The 24,726-nt window shown below is 41.3% G+C and overlaps 5 protein-coding genes across 5 annotated transcripts in view; all 5 read right to left on the bottom strand.

The window, feature by feature from the left end:
* Positions 1 to 24,726, bottom strand: part of LOC129089894 (protocadherin gamma-C5-like) — a 211,440-nt gene that overhangs the window by 145,704 nt on the left and 41,010 nt on the right. The window lies entirely within an intron of this gene.
* LOC129089902 (protocadherin gamma-A11-like) lies at positions 269 to 2,647 on the bottom strand. Its single transcript, XM_054597318.1, has one exon. The coding sequence runs from the start codon at positions 2,645 to 2,647 to the stop codon at positions 269 to 271; it is 2,379 nt and encodes a 792-aa protein (XP_054453293.1).
* Positions 3,933 to 16,952, bottom strand: LOC129090483 (uncharacterized). The gene is made up of 8 exons (XM_054598135.1): positions 14,550 to 16,952; positions 13,237 to 13,446; positions 12,861 to 13,065; positions 11,116 to 12,002; positions 10,238 to 10,260; positions 7,622 to 10,028; positions 6,558 to 6,580; positions 3,933 to 6,348 (listed from the first exon to the last, which is right to left on the bottom strand). Exons 1-8 carry the CDS (start codon positions 16,950 to 16,952, stop codon positions 3,933 to 3,935), a joined length of 8,574 nt encoding a protein of 2,857 aa, XP_054454110.1.
* LOC129089898 (protocadherin gamma-A3-like) lies at positions 11,107 to 13,548 on the bottom strand. The gene has a single exon (XM_054597313.1). It carries the CDS (start codon positions 13,546 to 13,548, stop codon positions 11,107 to 11,109), a length of 2,442 nt encoding a protein of 813 aa, XP_054453288.1.
* LOC129090482 (protocadherin gamma-A2) lies at positions 20,780 to 23,918 on the bottom strand. Its single transcript, XM_054598134.1, has 3 exons — positions 23,856 to 23,918; positions 23,435 to 23,501; positions 20,780 to 23,109 (listed from the first exon to the last, which is right to left on the bottom strand). Exons 1-3 carry the CDS (start codon positions 23,916 to 23,918, stop codon positions 20,780 to 20,782), a joined length of 2,460 nt encoding a protein of 819 aa, XP_054454109.1.

Raw genomic sequence — 24,726 nt, 5'->3', positions numbered from 1 at the left:
GTGTGTGTGTGTGTGTGTGTGTGTGTGTGTGTGTGTGTGTGTGTGTGTGTGTGTGTGTGTGTGTGAGAGAATCAATTCAACAGCATATCAACAGCAGAGAATAAAGAGCGAACTATTGGTGAAAGTTATGAATAGTATTCCGATGAAGTGGAGCAAAGTAAGATGCTGTCCATGGTTCTGAAAAGAAGGGTACGGCGTGCAAGAGTTCATTATAAATATAACTAATCACAGAAGGAGAAATAAAGGCTGGGAGACCACGCTATATTATTTAACTCACCTCTAGAGGAGAGTCTGGTTCATCCAGGATGCTCCTTTCACTCTGTATCCGCTGCATCGTCCCTGTAGAACTGGGGTCCATTATCAGCACGTTCTGACTACCGGCTCCGCCGAACTTACAGTCACTCTTTCTGGAGTCAGTCGTCCTGCACACCTCGTAGTTGTACACGTGTTGGAGAGTCCCTGTCCCCAAAGTGTCTGAGTAACGTGGTGGATAATACGGAATCACAGGGAGATTGGAGTGATACATGACGCGAGACTGTCTCCATCTGTAGATCTTCACTGATATAATAACCACTAAACACGTGATGAAGAGGAAGGAAACTACAGCCAAAGCCAACACTAAGTAGAAAGTCAGGTTGTCATTGTACTCCTTGTCTTGTGTAAAGTCAGTGAACTCAGACAGCACTTCAGGGAAGCTGTCCGCCACCGCCACGTTAACAATGACTGTAGCTGAACGAGAGGGCTGCCCGTTGTCCTCCACTATAACAGTCAGTCTTTGTTTCACAGCATCTTTATCAGTGACTTGGCGGATAGTTCTTATTTCTCCATTCTGTAAGCCCACTTCAAACAGCGCCCTGTCTGTGGCTTTCTGCAGTCTATAGGAGAGCCAGGCATTCTGTCCAGAGTCCACATCAACAGCCACCACTTTAGTGACCAGATAGCCCACATCTGCTGAACGAGGCACCATCTCAGCCACCAGAGAGCCACCAGTCTGGACTGGGTACAGAACCTGAGGAGGGTTGTCGTTCTGGTCCTGGATCATTAGTTTCACGGTCACATTGCTACTGAGTGGAGGGGAGCCTCCATCCTGCGCTTTGACTACTAGCTGAAGCTGTTTAATTTGCTCATAATCAAAAGAACGAACCGCACTAAGAACTCCAGTTTCAGAGTTTAAAGACATATATGTAGAAACTGGACTACCATTGACTTGTGTGTCCTCTAAAATATACGAGATTCTCGCGTTTTGATTCCAATCAGAGTCCCGCGCGCTGACAGCAAATATGGAAATTCCAGGGGAATTATTCTCTGTGATGTAAGCAGAATAGCTTTTTTTATCAAACAAAGGTGCATTGTCGTTTACGTCAGAGATTTTAAGATGTAACTTTGTTGAGCTAGAGAGTGGGGGAGACCCCATATCAGTGGCTGTTATTGTTATATTATATTCTGAGACAGATTCTCTATCAAAATATTGATCTGAGATCAAATTGTAATAGTTTGTTAAAGATGATTCGATCTTAAAGGGAAGTTTGCCATCTATAGAACATTTTATTTGTCCATTATTCTCAGAATCTGCATCTTTTATATTCAAAACAGCAATTGTTGTACCAGGACGTGAATCCTCAGATACGGGGCTAGAAAATGACATTACGTTAATAACTGGGGCATTGTCGTTGACATCAAAAACTTCTAATGTAATTTTACTCGTACCGGTTAGGCCACCGTGGTCCTTTGCCTCGACTCTCACCTCGTATTTTTTGTCTTTTTCATAATCTATCTGACCAGAAACAGAAACTGTGCCTGTGTTTTCATCAATACTGAATACATTCCCTGCACTTCCTTTCATTTTAGACAAACTGTACGTAATGACTCCATATGAACCACTGTCAGCGTCCGTGGCATTCACTGTAATAATGCTAGTGCCTTTCGTGGTGTTTTCCATCACAGATGCTTTATACACAGATTGGTTAAACACGGGGACATTGTCGTTGGCATCTAACACAGTCACATCTATATTTACTGTACCCGATCTCTGTGGTGTTCCTCCGTCAACTGCGATCAGTTTTAAAGACAGATGGGGATGCTGCTCTCGGTCCAAAGGCTTCTGGAGCACCATTTCAACGTATTTACTTCCATCTGGATTTGCATGTTGCTTCAATATAAAATTTTCGTTTGGCGACAAAACATAATCTTGCAACGCGTTTTGCCCCACATCTAGATCCTCTGCACTCTGCAGTGGAAACTGCGCTCCAACTGTAGCTGATTCGCTAATTTCAAAGCCGATGGGCTTATCTTTATTTGGGAAGACGGGAGCGTGATCATTGATGTCTAAAACCTCAACAGTTATTCTGTGCAGTTCGATAGGGTTTTCTAAAATCACCTCAAAGCTGAAGCTACATGGAGTTACGTCACCACAAAGCTGCTCTCGGTCTATTCTCTCATTCACGACAAGAATCCCTTTGTCTGATTTCAGCTCGGTGTAGTGGATGTTTTCTCCGGTCACGATACGGGCCCGCCCAGAACGGAGCCTCCTCAGATCTAAACCCAGATCTTGCGCTACATTACCAATAACAGAGCCTTTCTTCATCTCCTCTGGTATAGAATAACGAATCTGACCACCTACCATGTTGACCGCATGAAACAGCAACATAAGCAGTCCTATTTGACGTCGCAGTCCATAAAACGATCTCCATTTTGCGCATGTGAAAGATCCCCCAGTTGCCATCGTGGAGACAAAGAATTAAAAAAATCTGTATCCGATTGATATGACGGCGAAGCTGGATCTGATATATCCGTTACGACTAAACACGTCTTCAACCTTTACATGCAAGACTGTGAGACCATGTTCTCTCGTAGGTGTCCTAAAGCTTGACAAAACACAGAGAGCCCTCCTCACTGTACAGTCAGTTGGAGGATGGACTGAATGACGACACAACATAGAAAATGTTTCACTGACCAACAGCGTCCCTTAGAGTCTAAAAGCTGAACATCAAAAAGGCCCCTACCTCTAAACTCTGAAAAACACGAACTAAACACATCTCTAAATAGTTTGGACATCACTCTGGAATGTCTTTAAATATAGTATTTCTAAATTAAAACACATTCAGCGCTACATAATGTTGTATGCCAAAATTCAGTTAAAAAAGGAAAACACAAAGCACTTGTCAATATATATTAGGAAATTTAATCTAATTCTAAAACGTATCGATTACAGTTCACTTAGTCCTACAAAATAAAAATACATTGAATGAATTAAATCATCATCTTTATGTGAAACCCATAAAACCATATTAGGAGTTCCTACAATGATTCAACAGTTTGTAAAGTTTTATCAAGACTGATATGAACATTAAGAACTTGCCTCTAAAATACACTGATGCACAATCATCTTGTATTAGGAAATGTTAACGGCAATATCGGCAGTCATAAGACAAAATGTAGAAAGATGGCTATTCAATTAAATATTGTGAAACGACAGAATGTGGGGGAACCAGCTCCTGCAATGCTCATCATTGATATGTCAATCAATTTACTTAGACGGTATTCTTCAACTTTTCCTGTTGCCTTTATGTCTGACGTAAGCCATACAAACAGCACCCTTCCTTGCCAAGAGAAAATATTGTATATTAACACAATAAGAAGTTTGTCTGTAAATATAGCGCGGACATCTGGCATTTGGACATTATTAATGGAGGATTGTTTTGCCTAAAACAAATTAAAGCAGTATAACATGGTAACAAAACAGGGTTTGGATGGTTTTCATACAGAAATCAATGCTTTCTAAAATGAAAAGTAAAAAAAAAACTAGTATTTCTATAATGAGTTGTCAACTAAGGTGCTGTCCATGGTGCTGAAAGGGACTGCATTAAGTGCATCATTTTTTATAAATGTAAATAAATACAAGAAGATGACAAAGGGGGACACACACTAAAATGTTAACTCACCTCTAGAGGAGAGTCTAGTTCATCCAGGATGCTCCTTTCACTCTGTATCCGCTGCATCGTCCCTGTAGAACTGGGGTCCATTATCAGCACGTTCTGACTACCGGCTTGGCCGAACTTACAGTCACTCTTTCTGGAGTCAGTCGTCCTGCACACCTCGTAGTTGTACACGTGTTGGAGAGTCCCTGTCCCCAAAGTGTCTGAGTAACGTGGTGGATAATACGGAATCACAGGGAGATTGGAGTGATACATGACGCGAGACTGTCTCCATCTGTAGATCTTCACTGATATAATAACCACTAAACACGTGATGAAGAGGAAGGAAACTACAGCCAAAGCCAGCACTAAGTAGAAAGTCAGGTTGTCATTGTACTCCTTGTCTTGTGTAAAGTCAGTGAACTCAGACAGCACTTCAGGGAAGCTGTCCGCCACCGCCACGTTAACAATGACTGTAGCTGAACGAGAGGGCTGCCCGTTGTCCTCCACTATAACAGTCAGTCTTTGTTTCACAGCATCTTTATCAGTGACTTGGCGGATAGTTCTTATTTCTCCATTCTGTAAGCCCACTTCAAACAGCGCCCTGTCTGTGGCTTTCTGCAGTCTATAGGAGAGCCAGGCATTCTGTCCAGAGTCCACATCAACAGCCACCACTTTAGTGACCAGATAGCCCACATCTGCTGAACGAGGCACCATCTCAGCCACCAGAGAGCCACCAGTCTGGACTGGGTACAGAACCTGAGGAGGGTTGTCGTTCTGGTCCTGGATCATTAGTTTCACAGTCACATTGCTACTGAATGGAGGGGAGCCTCCATCCTGCGCTTTGACTACTAGCTGAAGCTGTTTAATTTGCTCATAATCAAAAGAACGAACTGCACTAAGAACTCCAGTTTCAGAGTTTAAAGACACATATGTAGAAACTGGACTACCATTGACTTGTGTGTCCTCTAAAATATACGAGATTCTGGCATTTTGATTCCAATCAGAGTCTCGTGCGCTGACAGCAAATATGGAAATTCCAGGGGAATTATTCTCTGTGATGTAAGCAGAATAGCTTTTTTTATCAAACAAAGGTGCATTGTCGTTTACGTCAGAGATTTTAAGATGTAACTTTGTTGAGCTAGAGAGTGGGGGAGACCCCATATCAGTGGCTGTTATTGTTATATTATATTCTGAGACAGATTCTCTATCAAAATATTGATCTGAGATCAAATTGTAATAGTTTGTTAAAGATGATTCGATCTTAAAGGGAAGTTTGCCATCTATAGAACATTTTATTTGTCCATTATTCTCAGAATCTGCATCTTTTATATTCAAAACAGCAATTGTTGTACCAGGACGTGAATCCTCAGATACGGGGCTAGAAAATGACATTACGTTAATAACTGGGGCATTGTCGTTGACATCAAAAACATCGAATGTAATTTTACTCGTACCGGTTAGGCCACCGTGATCCTTTGCCTCGACTCTCACCTCGTATTTTTTGTCTTTTTCATAATCTATCTGACCTGAAACAGAAACTGTGCCTGTGTTTTCATCAATACTGAATACATTCCCTGCACTTCCTTTCATTTTAGACAAACTGTACGTAATTAATCCATTTGAACCACTGTCAGCGTCCGTGGCATTCACTGTAATAATACTAGTGCCTTTCGTTGTGTTTTCTATCACAGATGCTTTATACACAGATTGGTTAAACACGGGGACATTGTCGTTGGCATCTAACACAGTCACATCTATATTTACTGTACCCGATCTCTGTGGTGTTCCTCCGTCAACTGCGATCAGTTTTAAAGACAGATGGGGATGCTGCTCTCGGTCCAAAGGCTTCTGGAGCACCATTTCAACATATTTCCTTCCATCTGGATTTGCATGTTGCTTCAATATAAAATTTTCGTTTGGCGACAAAACATAATCTTGCAACGCGTTTTGCCCCACATCTAGATCCTCTGCACTCTGCAGTGGAAACTGCACTCCAATTGTAGCTGATTCGCTGATTTCAAAGCCGATGGGCTTATCTTTATTTGGGAAGACGGGAGCGTGATCATTGATGTCTAAAACCTCAACAGTTATTCTGTGCAGTTCGATAGGGTTTTCTAAAATCACCTCAAAGCTGAAGCTACATGGAGTTACGTCACCACAAAGCTGCTCTCGGTCTATTCTCTCATTCACGACAAGAATCCCTTTGTCTGATTTCAGCTCGGTGTAGTGGATGCTTTCTCCGGTCACGATACGGGCCCGCCCAGAACGGAGCCTCCTCAGATCTAAACCCAGATCTTGCGCTACATTACCAATAACAGAGCCTTTCTTCATCTCCTCTGGTATAGAATAACGAATCTGACCGCCTACCATGTTGACCGCATGAAACAGCAACATAAGCAGTCCTATTTGACGTCGCAGTCCATAAAACGATCTCCATTTTGCGCATGTGAAAGATCCCCCAGTTGCCATCGTGGAGACAAAGAATTAAAAAAATCTGTATCCGATTGATATGACGACGAAGCTGGATCTGATATATCCGTTACGACTAAACACGTCTTCAACCTTTACATGCAAGACTGTGAGACCATGTTCTCTCTTACGTGCCCTAAAGCTTGACAAAACACAGAGAGCCCTCCTCACTGTACAGTCAGTTGGAGGATGGACTGAATGACGACACAACATAGAAAATGTTTCACTGACCAACAGCGTCCCTTAGAGTCTAAAAGCTGAACATCAAAAAGGCCCCTACCTCTAAACTCTGAAGCACACGAACTGAACACATCTCTGAATAGTTTGGACATCACTCTGGAATGTCTTTAAATATAGTATTTCTAAATTAAAAAACATTCAGCGCTACATAATGTTGTATGCCAAAATTCAGTTTAAAAAGGAAAACACAAAGCACTTGTCAAAATAAACTAGGTAATGAAATCTAATTATGAAATGAATCGATTACAGTGCACTCAGTCCTACAAAATAAAAAAACGGAAAATAGAATGAATGAAATCATTATCTTCATGTGAAACCCCTAAAACCATATTAGGAGTCCTTACAATAATACAACGGTTTGCAAAGTTTTATCAAGACTGATATGGACGTTAACAACTTGCCTCTAAAATACACTGATCCACAATCATCTTGTATTAGGAAATGTATAACGGCAATATCGGCAGTCATAAGACAAAATGTAGAAAGATGGCTATTCAATTAAATATTGTGAAACGACAGAATGTGGGGGAACCAGCTCCTGCAATGCTCATCATTGATATGTCAATCAATTTACTTAGATGGTATTCTTCAACTTTTCCTGTTGCCTTTATGTCTGACGTAAGCCATACAAACAGCACCCTTCCTTATCAAGAGGAAATACTGTTTATTAACACAATAAGAAGTTTGTCTGTAAACATAGCGTGGACATCTGGCGTTTGGACATTATTAATGGAGGATTATTTTGCCTAAAACAAATTAAAGCAGTATAACATGGTAACAAAACAGGGTTCGGATGGTTTTCATACAGAAATCAATGCTTTCTAAATGTGTATACATGAAAAGTAAAAAAACAAACGAGTATTTCTATAATGAGTTGTCAACCAAGGTGCTGTCCATGGTGCTGAAAGGGACTGCATTAAGTGCATCATTTTTTATAAATGTAAATAAATACAAGAAGATGACAAAGGGGGACACAAACTAAAATGTTAACTCACCTCTAGAGGAGAGTCTAGTTCATCCAGGATGCTCTTTTCACTCTGTATCCGCTGCATCGTCCCTGTAGAACTGGGGTCCATTATCAGCACGTTCTGACTCCCAGCTATGCCGAACTTACAGTCACTCTTTCTGGAGTCAGTCGTCCTGCACACCTCGTAGTTGTACACGTGTTGGAGAGTCCCTGTCCCCAAAGTGTCTGAGTAACGTGGTGGATAATACGGAATCACAGGGAGATTGGAGTGATACATGACGCGAGACTGTCTCCATCTGTAGATCTTCACTGATATAATAACCACTAAACACGTGATGAAGAGGAAGGAAACTACAGCCAAAGCCAACACTAAGTAGAAAGTCAGGTTGTCATTGTACTCCTTGTCTTGTGTAAAGTCAGTGAACTCAGACAGCACTTCAGGGAAGCTGTCCGCCACCGCCACGTTAACAATGACTGTAGCTGAACGAGAGGGCTGCCCGTTGTCCTCCACTATAACAGTCAGTCTTTGTTTCACAGCATCTTTATCAGTGACTTGGCGGATAGTTCTTATTTCTCCATTCTGTAAGCCCACTTCAAACAGCGCCCTGTCTGTGGCTTTCTGCAGTTTATAGGAGAGCCAGGCATTCTGTCCAGAGTCCACATCAACAGCCACCACTTTAGTGACCAGATAGCCCACATCTGCTGAACGAGGCACCATCTCAGCCACCAGAGAGCCACCAGTCTGGACTGGGTACAGAACCTGAGGAGGGTTGTCGTTCTGGTCCTGGATCATTACTTTCACCGTCACATTGCTACTGAGTGGAGGGGAGCCTCCATCCTGCGCTTTGACTACTAGCTGAAGCTGTTTAATTTGCTCATAATCAAAAGAACGAACCGCACTAAGAACTCCAGTTTCAGAGTTTAAAGAAATATATGTAGAAACTGGACTACCACTGACTTGTGTGTCCTCTAAAATATACGAAATTCTTGCGTTTTGATTCCAATCAGAGTCTCGCGCGCTGACAGCAAATATGGAAATTCCAGGGGAATTATTCTCTGTGATGTAAGCAGAATAGCTTTTTTTATCAAACAAAGGTGCATTGTCGTTTACGTCAGAGATTTTAAGATGTAACTTTGTTGAGCTAGAGAGTGGGGGAGACCCCATATCAGTGGCTGTTATTGTTATATTATATTCTGAGACAGATTCTCTGTCAAAATATTGATCTGAGATCAAATTGTAATAGTTTGTTAAAGATGATTCGATCTTAAAGGGAAGTTTGCCATCTATAGAACATTTTATTTGTCCATTATTCTCAGAATCTGCATCTTTTATATTCAATATAGCAACAGTTGTACCAGGACGTGCATCTTCAGATACGGGGCTAGAAAATGACATTATGTTAATAACTGGGGCATTGTCGTTGACATCAAAAACATCGAATGTAATTTTACTCGTACCGGTTAGGCCACCGTGATCCTTTGCCTCGACTCTCACCTCGTATTTTCTGTCTTTTTCATAATCTATCTGACCTGAAACAGAAACTGTGCCTGTGTTTTCATCAATACTGAATACATTCCCTGCACTTCCTTTCATTTTAGACAAACTGTACGTAATGACTCCATTTGAACCACTGTCAGCGTCCGTGGCATTCACTGTAATAATACTAGTGCCTTTCGTGGTGTTTTCCATCACAGATGCTTTATACACCGATTGGTTAAATACTGGAGCATTGTCATTTACATCTAACACAGTCACATCTATATTTACTGTACCCGATCTCTGTGGTGTTCCTCCGTCAACTGCGATCAGTTTTAAAGACAGATGGGGATGCTGCTCTCGGTCCAAAGGCTTCTGGAGCACCATTTCAACATATTTACTTCCATCTGGATTTGCATGTTGCTTCAATATAAAATTTTCGTTTGGCGACAAAACATAATCTTGCAACGCGTTTTGCCCCACATCTAGATCCTCTGCACTCTGCAGTGGAAACTGCACTCCAACTGCCGCTGATTCGCCTATTTCAAAGCCGATGGGCTTATCTTTATTTGGGAAGACGGGAGCGTGATCATTGATGTCTAAAACCTCAACAGTTATTCTGTGCAGTTCCATTGGGTTTTCTAAAATCACCTCAAAGCTGAAGCTACATGGAGTTACGTCACCACAAAGCTGCTCTCGGTCTATTCTCTCATTCACGACAAGAATCCCTTTGTCTGATTTCAGCTCGGTGTAGTGGATGCTTTCTCCGGTCACGATACGGGCCCGCCCAGAACGGAGCCTCCTCAGATCTAAACCCAGATCTTGCGCTACATTACCAATAACAGAGCCTTTCTTCATCTCCTCTGGTATAGAATAACGAATCTGACCACCTACCATGTTGACCGCATGAAACAGCAACATAAGCAGTCCTATTTGACGTCGCAGTCCATAAAACGATCTCCATTTTGCGCATGTGAAAGATCCCCCAGTTGCCATCGTGGAGACAAAGAATTAAAAAAATCTGTATCCGATTGATATGACGACGAAGCTGGATCTGATATATCCGTTACGACTAAACACGACTTCAACCTTTACATGCAAGACTGTGAGACCATGTTCTCTCTTACGTGCCCTAAAGCTTGACAAAACACAGAGAGCCCTCCTCACTGTACAGTCAGTTGGAGGATGGACTGAATGACGACACAACATAGAAAATGTTTCACTGACCAACAGCGTCCCTTAGAGTCTAAAAGCTGAACATCAAACAAGGCCCCTACCTCTAAACTCTGAAGCACACGAACTGAACACATCTCTGAATAGTTTGGACATCACTCTGGAATGTCTTTAAATATAGTATTTCTAAATTAAAACACATTCAGCTCTACATAATGTTTTATGCCAGATTCAGTTTAAAAAGGAAGACACACAGTAATTCTCAAAACATATTAGGAAATGCAATCTGATTCTAAAATGAATTGACCACAGCGCACTCAGTCGTACAAAAAAAAAAAAAAAAAATGAAAAAATATATATTTAAAATTCAAAATAGAATAAATAAAGGTATTATCTCGACGTGGAAACCCCTAAAACACATTAGAAGTCCCTACAAGGATTCAACGGTTTGTCAAGGTTTTATCAAGACTGATATGGACGTTAAGAACGGGAGAATATGGGGGAACCAGGTTCTGCAATGCTCAGCATTGATATTTCAATCGATTTACTGAGACGGTATTCTTCAACTTTTCCTGTTGCTTTTATGCCTGGAGTAAGACATACAAACAGCACACTTCCTTCCCAAGAGAAAATGCTGTATATGCACACAATCAGAAGTTTGGCATTAAAATGTACACAGAAATCAATTCTTTCCAATGGTGTATTCATGAGAAATTTAAAAAAAAGCAGCATTTATATCTTGAGATGCCAACTAGGATGCTCTCAGTTGGTGCTGAAAATGACTGCATGGCGTGCAGCGGTTTTTAATAATTAAACTAAATACAAAAAGAGGACGCAGGGGAACAGAAACGAAACTAAAATATTTAACTCACCTCTAGAGGAGAGTCTGGTTCATCCAGGATGCTCCTTTCACTCTGTATCCGCTGCATCGTTCCTGTAGAACTGGGGTCCATTATCAGCACGTTCTGACTACCGGCTTGGCCGAACTTACAGTCACTCTTTCTGGAGTCAGTCGTCCTGCACACCTCGTAGTTGTACACGTGTTGGAGAGTCCCTGTCCCCAAAGTGTCTGAGTAACGTGGTGGATAATACGGAATCACAGGGAGATTGGAGTGATACATGACGCGAGACTGTCTCCACCTGTAGATCTTCACTGATATAATAACCACTAAACACGTGATGAAGAGGAAGGAAACTACAGCCAAAGCCAACACTAAGTAGAAAGTCAGGTTGTCATTGTACTCCTTGTCTTGTGTAAAGTCAGTGAACTCAGACAGCACTTCAGGGAAGCTGTCCGCCACCGCCACGTTAACAATGACTGTAGCTGAACGAGAGGGCTGCCCGTTGTCCTCCACTATAACAGTCAGTCTTTGTTTCACAGCATCTTTATCAGTGACTTGGCGGATAGTTCTTATTTCTCCATTCTGTAAGCCCACTTCAAACAGCGCCCTGTCTGTGGCTTTCTGCAGTCTATAGGAGAGCCAGGCATTCTGTCCAGAGTCCACATCAACAGCCACCACTTTAGTGACCAGATAGCCCACATCTGCTGAACGAGGCACCATCTCAGCCACCAGAGAGCCACCAGTCTGGACTGGGTACAGAACCTGAGGAGGGTTGTCGTTCTGGTCCTGGATCATTACTTTCACAGTCACATTGCTACTGAGTGGAGGGGAGCCTCCATCCTGCGCTTTGATCGTGAATACAAGCTGTTTGATTTGCTCATAATCAAATGAGCGCACTGCGTGCAATACTCCGCTTTCTGCATTTATAGAAACATACTCAGAAACTGGAGATCCGCTTATCTCACACTCTTCCAAAATATAGGAAACACGGGCGTTCTGGTTTTCATCCGGGTCTTTAGCATTAACACTTAATATAGATACGCCTGGAGTATTATTCTCTGTGATGGGTGCACTATAGGAGCCTTGTGGAAATACTGGGTTATTATCATTGACATCCGAGACCTTTAGATAAAAGGTTCTCTTAGTTGAGAGGGGGGGCGATCCTGCGTCTGAGGCAATAACAGTGATGTTACACTCCGACAGATTTTCACGATCTAATGCTGCGTCAGTTATCAATGCATAATAATTTCTTACATCGGATTTAATTTTAAAGGGAACGTGTCCTTCGATCTTGCAACTTATTTGTCCATTTCCACCAGAATCAAGATCTTTCACATTAATTATGCCAATGGTGGTACCAGCAGGGGCGTCTTCTGACACAGGACTCGTGAATGACATAACGTTAATGACCGGGGCATTATCATTTACATCGATTACCTCAATTTCGACTTTGCTAGAATCTGTGAGTCCACCTTGATCCTTGGCTTCAACCCTGAACTCAATTTTTTTGTCTTTTTCAAAATCTATTTCCTTTGCCACATATATTAATCCAGTCGCCTGATCTATGTTGAACAAGTCAGCAATCCCTGCTTTTGATTTTGAAAGAGAATACTCTATCCTTCCGTTTGAACCGCTATCTATGTCGCTTGCATTCACAGTAACAATGTAAGTGCCTTTTGGTGCATTTTCAACCACTGAGGCCTTATACAGTGACTGGTTAAACACAGGAGCATTATCATTGGCATCAAGAATGTTGACATCTATATTTACTGTACCAGATCTCTGTGGATTTCCGCCGTCCACAGCCAACAGTTTTAGAGACAGGCGCGGCTGTTCTTCTCTGTCTAAGGGTTTCTGAAGCACCATTTCAGCATATTTACTGCCGTCCGGATTCACATGTTGTTTCAAAACAAAATTGTCGTTCGGACTTAAAATGTAGTTCTGCAGACCGTTTTCTCCGACGTCAGCGTCGTCCGCAATCTCTAAAACAAAACGGGAACCAAGCACAGCGGATTCGCTTATTTCAAATTTTAAGTGACTGTTTTGGAAAGTGGGAGCGTTGTCGTTTATGTCCAATACTTCTATGGTTACAGGGTGCAACTCCATTGGTTTTTCCAATAAAATCTCAAAGGCAAAGCTACACGGTGTTACCTCCCCACAAAGCTGCTCTCGGTCTATTCTCTCGTGCACGACCAAAGTCCCTTTGTCTGCCTTCAGCTCGACGTACTGGATGTTTTCTCCGGTAACGATGCGGGCCCGGCCAGAACGGAGCCTTTTCAGATCCAAACCGAGGTCTTGTGCAATATTACCAACAAGGGACCCTTTCTTCATCTCCTCTGGGATTGAATACCGGATCTGTGCCTTCAGTTGATGAACAAAAATAAATTGAAAAATAAACAGATACACTGCTCCTTGCAATCGCCATCTTTCTCCTCCGTCACGAGTATGTTCTTTAAAAGCCATGTGAAAACAGCGTATTAAAGCAAACTGGAAAAAAAAGATAAAGATTTCAACTCACTGGGGAAAAACGCATAAACTTTAGGTAAATTTATAATACGAGATAGAAGTGTCAACTGTGTCTCCGATGAGCCTAAGCTCGTATGAAACGAAGATCATATCCTCTTGTATAACGCAGTCACAGGGGAGGGGGATGCACTGCCTCACAGCACGGTTGCATTGATTTACCAGGCGACAGCGTCACTTAGAGGCTAACATATGAAACTTGTGTAACCAAATATCCAATTCCACGAGTTGTGTCTTTCGGATGGTAATCATTATCATAAAGGTATATTTGAAAATAAAAATAAGTTCATCTTTTTCCTAAAGATTTGAGTAAAGCAATGTCTCAATAACGAGAACATGCTGTTTTTCGTTTTCAGAAAAAAAACCCTCAACTACCATTTTTTTCAGTGGGCAAAAATTATAAACGTGTAGGACTACCCCTTAACGGTGCCGTTGTCTCTATAAACGATAGAAACAACCTCAGCCTTATGTGTATGCAAGGACAATAAATAAAATAAGACCCTATGTACAGTGCACTGCCAGAATACTCGACAGAAGGAGGAGGCGGTAGAAAAAATATAGTTTACAAACCTTTAACACTTTCTTAAATGCTTGAAAATCGCTTAATACTACTACTTGGTTTATTATATTAGTATTGTTATTATTAGTATTATTATTGTATTAATATTATTATGCCTAGTCACGAAATTGTGAAATTAAATTCACAAGAAAACCGATTCTTACTGCAATGTATTACTTCAGGACCATGGAGAGCGAAAAGAAAAGCTGCAGAAGGGACCGTCCGTCAGTCTACACAATCCTGAATCATGCTCTTTAAACCCCACTATTCCAGCTACAATTATCTGTATCAGTACACACACATGGACAAAAAACTTCTATGAACTTTAAACTCAGATTTAATAGCGTATATGACTTGCGTGTAGTCCCACGGACCAACTTACCAGAGTAGACATTTGAGATACTGCTGATGGCTGCTCTCCATTCTGCAGGGTTTCAGTTCCAGCGTCATCCACACTAACCAGACTTTGACTCATGGGTTGCACATACTTTATGTCACTCTTTCTGGAGTCAGTCGTCCTGCACACCTCGTAGTTGTACACGTGTTGGAGAGTCCCTGTCCCCAAAGTGTCTGAGTAACGTGGTGGATAATACGGAATCACAGGGAGATTGGAGTGATACATGACGCGAGACTGTCTCCATCTGTAGATCTTCACTGATATAATAACCACTAAACACGTGATGAAGAGGAAGGAAACTACAGCCAAAGCCAGCACTAAGTAGAAAGTCAGGTTGTCATTGTACTCCTTGTCTTGTGTAAAGTCAGTGAACTCAGACAGCACTTCAGGGAAGCTGTCCGCCACCGCCACGTTAACAATGACTGTAGCTGAACGAGAGGGCTGCCCGTTGTCCTCCACTATAACAGTCAGTCTTTGTTTCACAGCATCTTTATCAGTGACTTGGCGGATAGTTCTTATTTCTCCATTCTGTAAGCCCACTTCAAACAGCGCCCTGTCTGTGGCTTTCTGCAGTTTATAGGAGAGCCAGGCATTCTGTCCAGAGTCCACATCAACAGCCACCACTTTAGTGACCAGATAGCCCACATCTGCTGAACGAGGCACCAGTTCAGCCACCAGAGAGCCACCAGTCTGGACTGGGTACAGAACCTGAGGAGGGTTGTCGTTCTGGTCCTGGACACGTACAATAACAGTTGTGTTACTATTTAGAGGTGGCGACCCTCCGTCCTGCGCTTGGACTCGTATTTTGTACTCTTTGACTTGTTCAAAGTCAAGTGAACGCAAAGACTGAATGACTCCGCTTTCCGTATTAATGGAGAAATATGTGGATACCGGATTTCCATTAACTTCGCCGTCAATAAGAAAATATGATATCCGTGCATTCTGACCCTGATCCGGATCAGTGGCGTGGATCTGTAACAGAGCTACGCCAGGCGAATTGTTTTCCATTACCTGCGTGCTGTAAACACGTTGGCTGAAAGTTGGTGCGTTGTCATTAATATCAGTGACGTCTAACGCGACAGTTTTCCTGCTTGATAAGGCAGGCAGGCCCTCATCTGTGGCAGTGAGAGTGATGTTGTACTTGGAGCGCTTTTCTCGGTCGAGGATTTGCTCCGTGACCAATGTGTAATAGTTTCTGAGAGACGATTTAATTTTGAACGGTAGATTTTCATCAATATTTAAATTAATCTGACCATTTTTACCGGAATCTTTATCCTGAACACTGATTAACGCCACAACCGTGCCAGGAAGGGAATCCTCTGAAATTTTACCCGAATAGGAAGCCATTGTGATTATTGGACTGTTGTCATTCACATCTGCTATGTCTATTATTAATTTGCTGGCGCCCACTACGCCCCATGGGTCTTTTGCTTGAAGGTTTATTTCGTAATTTGGAGAAGCCTCGTAATCAATGTCACCGGTGAGTTTAACCTCTCCGGTGTAAGTATTTATTTCGAAAGGACAGGACGAATCCTCCCCTAAGTGAGTGAAATAATATGTAACGTTACTATTATAACCTTGGTCCGCATCTACAGCACTGACCTTAGCAATAACTGTGCTTCGCAAAACATTTTCCAAGACAGATGCTTTGTAAACGGACTGTGTAAAAACGGGTGCGTTGTCGTTTGCGTCCAGAACAGCTACATGTATCTTTACGGTCCCAGATCTCTGCGGCTCCCCGCCATCTACAGCCGTTAATATAAGCGCGTGATCGCTTTGCTGCTCGCGGTCCAAAGCAGACTGAAGCATCATTTCAGCATATTTACTCCCATCTGTGCGAGTATGTTGTTTGAGGACAAAATGACGATTTTCCTTTAAAGAGTAAGTTTGCAGTGAGTTTATTCCTACGTCAGGGTCAGCTGCGCTATCAAGCAGGAATACTGTCCCGGTTGGCGTGGATTCGCTTATTTCCAAATTAATCTCCTTATTGGGAAAAGACGGAGCATGATCGTTCACATCTTGTATTTCGATGGTTATGGAAAATAATTCAAGTGGATCTTCGAGGACAATTTCTAGACTAAAGCTGCACGGTGATTTTTTGGCGCATAATTGTTCTCTGTCTATTCTCTCATTGACAACAATATGCCCTTTGTTCTGGTTCAGTGCGACATATTGGTTATCTTCATCTATAACAAGTCGAGCCCGACCAGAAACCAACCTTTTAACATCCAAGCCCAGGTCTTTTGCAACGTCTCCGACAAACAGCCCTTTTCTCATCTCCTCTGGTATAGAATAACGAATCTGTCCGCCAACCGCAGCAACAAGGCAGAAAAGCAAAATGGAGACTCTCCAATCCGATGAGGTGCCTTTGCGCTTCAGTATATCCATTTCTTCACATGAATATCAGATCCAAAATAATAAAAAAAAGGTTATCCATGTAAGGAGAGAGGCCTCGTATCTCGCTTACAAAATAGACAGTTACTCTGTATTCACTAAAATCCACACAATGCCTCTATACTAGAGCCTTACTGGATATATGCACACAACTATGGCCCATTCCCTTCGACGACGGGTGGTGACTTGTGATAAGGCTGACGTTAGAGAAATCAAAGTCTGCTTAGGCAACAGCACCACCAACAGTGACTAAAATAAACATCATCATCATCATCATCATCATCAGTATGTGTGGGCCAATGTCCAAACAGTTTAATTACTAGTGTATCCAAAGGAGCCCTTCCTGCCTAATTTGTAATAATGCAGATGTGAAACTTCCAAAATTAAGTGGAAAAATAAAAGAGGTTAAAATAATAAACGTCTGTCTAAAATGCTACACTTTGTGTTTTTTCAGTTTCAGATTGGACGGAGAACTGGCCACTGGTATTGTGTTGGGAAGTGTTACCCAGTTATAAAATTATCCTGCAGGCCCTTTTAAAATGTAACAGCTGCAACAATCTCAAATGTAAAAGAGGAACCACATTTACACACACGTAGTAAAATGGCGATAGATAGAAAGATAGAGATAAAGATATGAAGATATAAAGATAGAGAGCTATATAGAAAGATTGAAAGATATAGAAAATATATAGAGAAAGATAGACATATAGAGAGAAAGAGAGAAAGAGAGGAATACTGTGACCTACATTTGAGCAGTGGATGTCCATCTAGTATGAAACCAGTGCAACGCTCAACCACAAGCATGAAGGGATACTGACACATATCGCAGCAGTATATTTCTTCTCCATGCAGCTACAAGATAAGATTTTTTTTAGTAGGTCACAATAATGCCTGTTCAAATACAATATTAGCATACTGCAGCAGAACATAACATTCTGCACATCATCATTTTGCATTATTCAGGCAATGACTGCACATCAGGATGGTTAATATTCATGTAGTTTAAAACCTCAAGTGGAATCACACAGCACACAAAAAAATAAGAGCAATGCAGCTGCCTGTGCTCCGAAACTACTGCCCTAGATCTCAGTCTTGCATAACTATGATTTTAATAGCAGCATTTGGAAAGATATGTGTCTAACCAATATTGATGTTGTTTGTTTTGCTTGGTGAATTCAATACAGTTTGTGTGTAGTGAAAATTGATGTAGAAAAAGAAAGATTGAGAGAGTAAAGAAAAGACATGGGGAATGAATGGAAACTCATTCTGGGTAAACATGTGATTGTCAGAGTTTGAGTGTGGTGTTGACGAAGATGTAATACAAACATAACATAGGTCTGCTTTAACGATTTAAAGAGAAAGGAAAATGAAATCATCTTACCTGCTGGATGGAATTTGATGTTTTTTTCAAGGAGTGCACCCAAAAAGAAAGGAGAAAAAGGTAAACAATGTGAGTGCTAAAACAAATATAACTCAGATCTTGTCACATATCTTTACATTAATAGGCATTCTATACATTTCAACAGTGCAATGATGACTTATATAATGGTTTGATCTTGTGACAAATCATATCAAACAAATAGTCTGAGTCCAGATTGACTTACTTAAGTAGGACTGTTTTTTTTTGTTGTAGATAATTATGAGCTATTGTTAACAAAGGTAAATGCTTCAACCTGCTCAGCTTTGTTCTGCTCACAAAGGATTATTGTTAGCAAACCAAAAATAGAGCCCTGTTTTTCCTTTTTAAATGAAGTCTTCAGAAGGCAACTTTGACTGTCAGTTGGCAGCAGGTACCTTTACATGTGTTGGAATGCTGCAATGGAAAGAGAGCTTTGACCTCTTATTAAACCTGGAGTTGTTCAAGTTTTTAAATAATGTTTAGGTCTATTTTGGAGAATTTTAACATACATTACAATATGCTTCCTTTATTATTAGCCAGCCTTACCTACCAGCCCTTATGCTATGATGTTATTATTTAGAGCAGCTTCATGAATGAATTATCAACACACATTTCATCACAATTTAAAATTCAACATCATATACCAGCACATCATATACCACCAAAGTAGAATGAAATAATCCTCTTCTTAAGTGACAAGAAAAAGATTACCTATTGAGATGTATTGTTATACACAATTAGAGATAAGTGCAGCTAAAATAATTATCTAGAAAATTCCCATTCCTGAAATTCCATATAAACTGTTTCATTTCATCCCTTACTCTGCACAATGTTTCGATAAAACAAAACCAACCTACTGTACTGTGTTTTTTTTTTTAAATCACTGAAAACTCTGTGATGCTTGTGTTAATGAAAATCAGTCATGCTGTGAAACTGACATACTTTTCTATCATTCTCCAATATTGTCAACCACTCTGCTTAAAACAGTGTTCCGATAACCCAGATAATAGTCGTAAATGAAGCATTGCTTGTTTTTCCTCCTCCCTCCATGGCTGAAATTAGGAGCACAAATGAGCCTGCAGCTGTAACACGATTCAGCAACACACATGAATTCACATGTGAATTATTTTGATGACAAAACCTCTCTGCTTCACAACCATGACACAGTCAGTCGTACACGCACACACGCACACGCACACACGCACACACGCACACACGCAGACGTTGTGGCACAGCAACACAAATCACCATTTCACTGTTGTGCAAGAATCAAACCACTGAGCTGAGTGCAGCTCCACAATACAATACTTGTCATGCTGTTTGTGAATTTAATTGCTTTGTTTTACAGTTACTGTTTTTGATTTACGTTCCTACTGTTTGATGTATTACAACTGTATGTGTCTTAATGCTAAAGAGGCTTTGGAAAAGTGTAATTGACAGTTAATTTGAAAACATATGGTTCGAATAAATGCATTTGAGCCTTTGATAGTGTGAACGTTTTTTTTCTTCTTGTTAATGACAGTTGCCTTTGATTTTTGTTATGATGGCAATCAGTTTTAGTTTCTGATATAAATGTCCTACATTTGTGTTCTTTACATGGTCTTTGCTAAAGGTTATGGGCAAATGGATAAGTAAGACACAATATTCTTTTTAAGTTTATTTTTTATCAGGATACACTTGTGGTCTATTCACATATTGTTCAATTCATAGCATAGTGCAAAGGTTTTACTATGTATCTGTCACACAATAAATCATGTATCATTTTTTTAAACATAACATGGCATTATCAAATTGGCTGCAGTGTATTCCAAGTCAAAAAATGGACATGAATAAAATTGTGAAATTGTTTTTTTACACAGAAACATTAACAGAGGCAATATAAATATACCAGGGACAAAACAATAATGTTAACAGCTATAATACCAGTTCCTCAACTGTATTGTTCTCATAAAAACAGAAGATGCAGTAATAAATAGAGTAGTCAGAAAGGTGAACCATGCATTTAAAAAACAGAGAGACAGAGAGATTAGAGTAGAATAATAGGCCTGACTTAGTAACAACAAGCAAACTATATTCTGAAAACAATCTTAGATTTAAAAAAAGGCTAAAGAAAAAGCAGATATAAATAGAATAACTACTTTATTTATTCTACTATGCTACTAGTTTCGAAAATATTCCAGAAGATAGAATATCTACACTTGGGTTAAGGTTACCATAGGTATTCATGGTCAGGTGATTTGGGGGATAAGGTTATTAGTAAAACTCCAAGAACATTAAAAAAAACATATCCAACATGGCATCGACAGCATATTCACTCACAAATACAAATCTAACATATTTGGCAGGCATGGGGTCGACACTTAATTCAGCGCACTGGGATTATTCTAAAACATCCATAACATATTGTTATCTATGCTGACTCTCATTTGAGCACGTAACAAGGAAGCGGTGCACCTGCCCTCGCGTGCCTTAGCGTGTTTTTTTGATAGGCTGCGCTTCTTTGCTTCAGTGTGTCAGTGTCTGTGCTTGAGCCGAAACGAAAATCGCCTCTCCACGACCCCGTGGTCAAGAAGGAATCATAGCGGTCATCTTTTAGCAGGGTCCCACAACGGCTTAAATCTGTGAAACTAGGGGGGAGGTAGGTTGTGGGGAAAACGGGGAGACTATCGGTGGTTGAATGGTACACATAACTACGCCTGCAGAGCTTGAAATAAAACACTCCACTGATTAATATGATTAAAAGGGAGGAGACGGTTGTAAGAGCGATAATCAAATAGAGGGTTAAGTTGTCGCTGTCCTGTGACTCATTTGCAAATTCAAAGAGTTCGTTTAAAACCGGCAGCCCGTCACCAATCATTACGTTGACGGTAGCGGTGGCGGAGAGAGATTGAGGCCCGTTATCCGTTATTGAAACGACAACAGTTTGTTTCAGTTCATCGTCCTCCATGAATGCTCGCACAGTTCTGATTTCTCCTGTATGCAGGCCGACTATAAACAAGTTGGGCTGCGTTGCTTTGATAATCCTGTAGGAGAGCCAGGCGTTATGGCCAGAGTCGGAGTCCACAGCAACCACTTTAGAAACCAGGTAACCTCTGGGCGCCTCCATTGGCACCATATCCTCAGCAATGAACCCGGCTGTTTGGACAGGATATAAGACAACAGGCGCGTTGTCATTTTGGTCCTTAATAAAAACGTTAACAGTACAGGTGGTGGAGAGTGGAGGGTCGCCTTCATCTCGAGCTGTCACCTTAATCTGAAAGTGTACTGACTGTTCGTAATCGAAGAGGCGCAATGTGAAAAGCTCACCAGTGTCTGAGTTGATGGTGAGGAAGGAGGACACTTCTGACTTTGTGTCCTTTGATATTTCGTACAGTATTTTAGCGTTAGATCCGTCGTCAATGTCCACTGCTTTCACTTTCATGACAAACGTGCCAATGGGTTGGTTTTCCAAGATGTTGGCATTGCACTCGCTCTGCGTAAAAGTTGGGTGGTTATCATTTATATCATTGACCACGATTGTTATAACTTTCACGCTGGAGAGTGAGGGAGAGCCCGCATCGATGGCAGTGACTGTGATGTTATACTCGGATTGAAGTTCTCTGTCTAGTATTCCGTCAGTCACTAACATGTAATAGTTTTTGACCTCTGATACAAATTTAAATGGAACATTGTCTGGGATTGTGCACGTGACTCGCCCACTGCTTCCAGTGTCCAGGTCATACACATTAATCAGAGCAACCATAGTTCCTGGTTGCGAGTCTTCCGCCAGGTTAGCAGAGGCTGACTTTACTTCTATCATTGGTTTGTTGTCATTTACGTCAATAACGTCAATTATAAGTTTACAATGAGACGCCTGACCACCCCCATCCTTGGCCTGAACATCCAGCTCGTGCGTATTAGCCTCTTCATAGTCAATGACACCTGCCAACCGGACTTCTCCGCTCAGAGGGTTAATTTCAATGACTCCTCCCATCTTGTCTGACAGGTGACTGAGAGAGTATGTTATCTCTCCATAAACGCCTTCATCTGAGTCTGTTGCATTGAGCGTTGCTATAACAGTCCCTATGGCAGAGTTCTCTGGCACAGATGCCTTGTAAACTCGTTGGCTAAAAACTGGGACATTGTCATTGGCGTCCAAAACACGGATATGAATAGACGCAGATCCTGATCTGACTGGATTTCCCCCGTCAATTCCATTGATTTTCAGTACATGTTCAGCTTCTGCCTCCCGGTCCAAGGCCTTCTTCAGAACCAGTTCCGGATATGCATTGCCGTTTATTTGGGTACTTATTTCCAGTGCAAAATGATTATTCGGGCTCAGTTCATATTCACGGACAGAGTTGCTTCCAAGATCGGGGTCATGCGCGCTCTCCAAGGGAAAGCGCCTCCCCAGGACAGTGGATTCGACTAGATCCAGTTGTATCTCATCTGCAGCGAACACTGGGCTGTTGTCATTAATATCTGCAATATCCAAAACTATGCTGTATGCTTGAAGGGGATCTTCAAGTAAGAGCTGGTACTGCAGGATGCAGACACTGGCTTGCGCGCATAGCTCCTCTCGGTCTATCCGTTGGCTGATCAAAAGATTGCCTGACGCAGTGTCCAGTTCACACAGCTGGCTACTTCCTTCTGCAACAACACGAGCTCGACGAGCTTCAAGCTCCGTCACTTTCAGCCCCAGATCCCGTGCAACATTGCCGATAACCGACCCCCGCTGCATCTCCTCTGGAAGGATGTAGCGGACTTCTCCAAACGAAACATCAAAAAGGAGGCAAAACCATAAAAAATGCAGCCACCGTTTAAAGTTTAATCGCTGATCCATTATTAAACATGCTTTCAGAAACAGATGTACTGTCGACATTATAGCTAAATCCTAAACATATACATCCAAATATCGAACTGAAAATGCTGCTGTAATCCAACGGTTGCCTGCTTCTCTAGCTGAGTTAATCATGCTCTATTAGGCACGCTGTCTGCTCGGATTCCTCTCTCTCTGTCCCCATTTCACTGCTGCGCTCTCTCTCTCTCTCTCTTTCTCGATCTTACCCAGTCTCTCTCTCTCTTTCTCTCCCTTATCCACACCCACACATACACAAACAGCATGCATACACAGCCCTCAGCTCTAACCCAATACTCCAGTTCCACTGACACAGATGATGTGAGACACGCCATAGCAGCCATGAGTCAGACAGTATAAAAGAGCGTCACCATGAGACCGAGAGGATTATTACAAGAGTGGACAATAGGCTATGAACATAACCTTGCATTGTGACCAACATAAGATCAGGTTTTGGTAACTTGAACATTCATGTTTGAGGCAACAGTGGAGGGAAAAGAAAAGCAAAACACCTGAACAATGCAATCATGAATATGTTTGCAACTAATAATAGCTCTGCAAATGTTCAATGCTTACTTGTTCGCTGATATTCTCAGCGATGTGCTGATTAACTTATCCCTGTGACACAATGATTTGAATCTAGCGCTCTAATGCATTAGACTGCAATAAAGGTGGAGGACAGCCTGTGTCCAAACAGGACATGAGCAGGCATGGACAGACACATCCCGGAGTGAGACAGAGGAAAGGAAAATCCTCAAACCCCTCTCATCCTCTGCATTACTTGATTCAACTTCTTCCCTCAGGTAGGTGCTAAAGAGCACTTTATAACTAAAATACTACCACAACAGTAGTTTATTTCCACACGCCAACACACTCTGAGTTAAATGCCATGTATTCCATAGAGGAAATATACAACAGACCACAGTAAAGCACACTGTTATGTAAGAACATTAAAGTTGCATGTCACTAAAAATATACAAAGTAAGGAACAGTGAAAGGGCAGTAATGGAGGCAATTCAGCACCTATAAGTGGGCTCCAGCAATTGTGCAGAGCAGGGAGATCTGAGGATATACAGCTTTTTGATAAACATTCATACCAGTAAAAATGAATGAGAAGAACAAAAGATCACCAAGGCTATTGCTTGATGAATGCACAATATTATTTAACAATATTACAAGTCTGGTATGTGAAGTTAAAGTCAAATTAATGAAAAGTGTTACGTCATTTGAAACAATCTTTGTAAATTGGATAAAATGGTTGCAGTAAAATAAGCAATACTATGATCCATGTATGCATAACAATGTTGACTTATCTATATGGAGGAGGGTTCAATTTTAAGCCACAAATATAAAGTTCAGGGAAACAGATTTTTTAATTGGTCAGTTAGCATCCAGTGCTAATAGTCAGAACCGTTGTAAGAGGCAGTATTGACAAAAAACAGTCTGTAGGTAGTTACCTACAGTATCATAGCCCACAGTTTTACTGTATGTCATTTTAAGAGGCAAACACATATGTGAATGGCTGCCTTCCT

This window comes from Anoplopoma fimbria, chromosome 4, assembly GCF_027596085.1.
Source record: "Anoplopoma fimbria isolate UVic2021 breed Golden Eagle Sablefish chromosome 4, Afim_UVic_2022, whole genome shotgun sequence".
Classification (NCBI taxonomy): domain Eukaryota; kingdom Metazoa; phylum Chordata; class Actinopteri; order Perciformes; family Anoplopomatidae; genus Anoplopoma; species Anoplopoma fimbria.
This window is presented reverse-complemented; position numbering and strand designations above follow the sequence as displayed.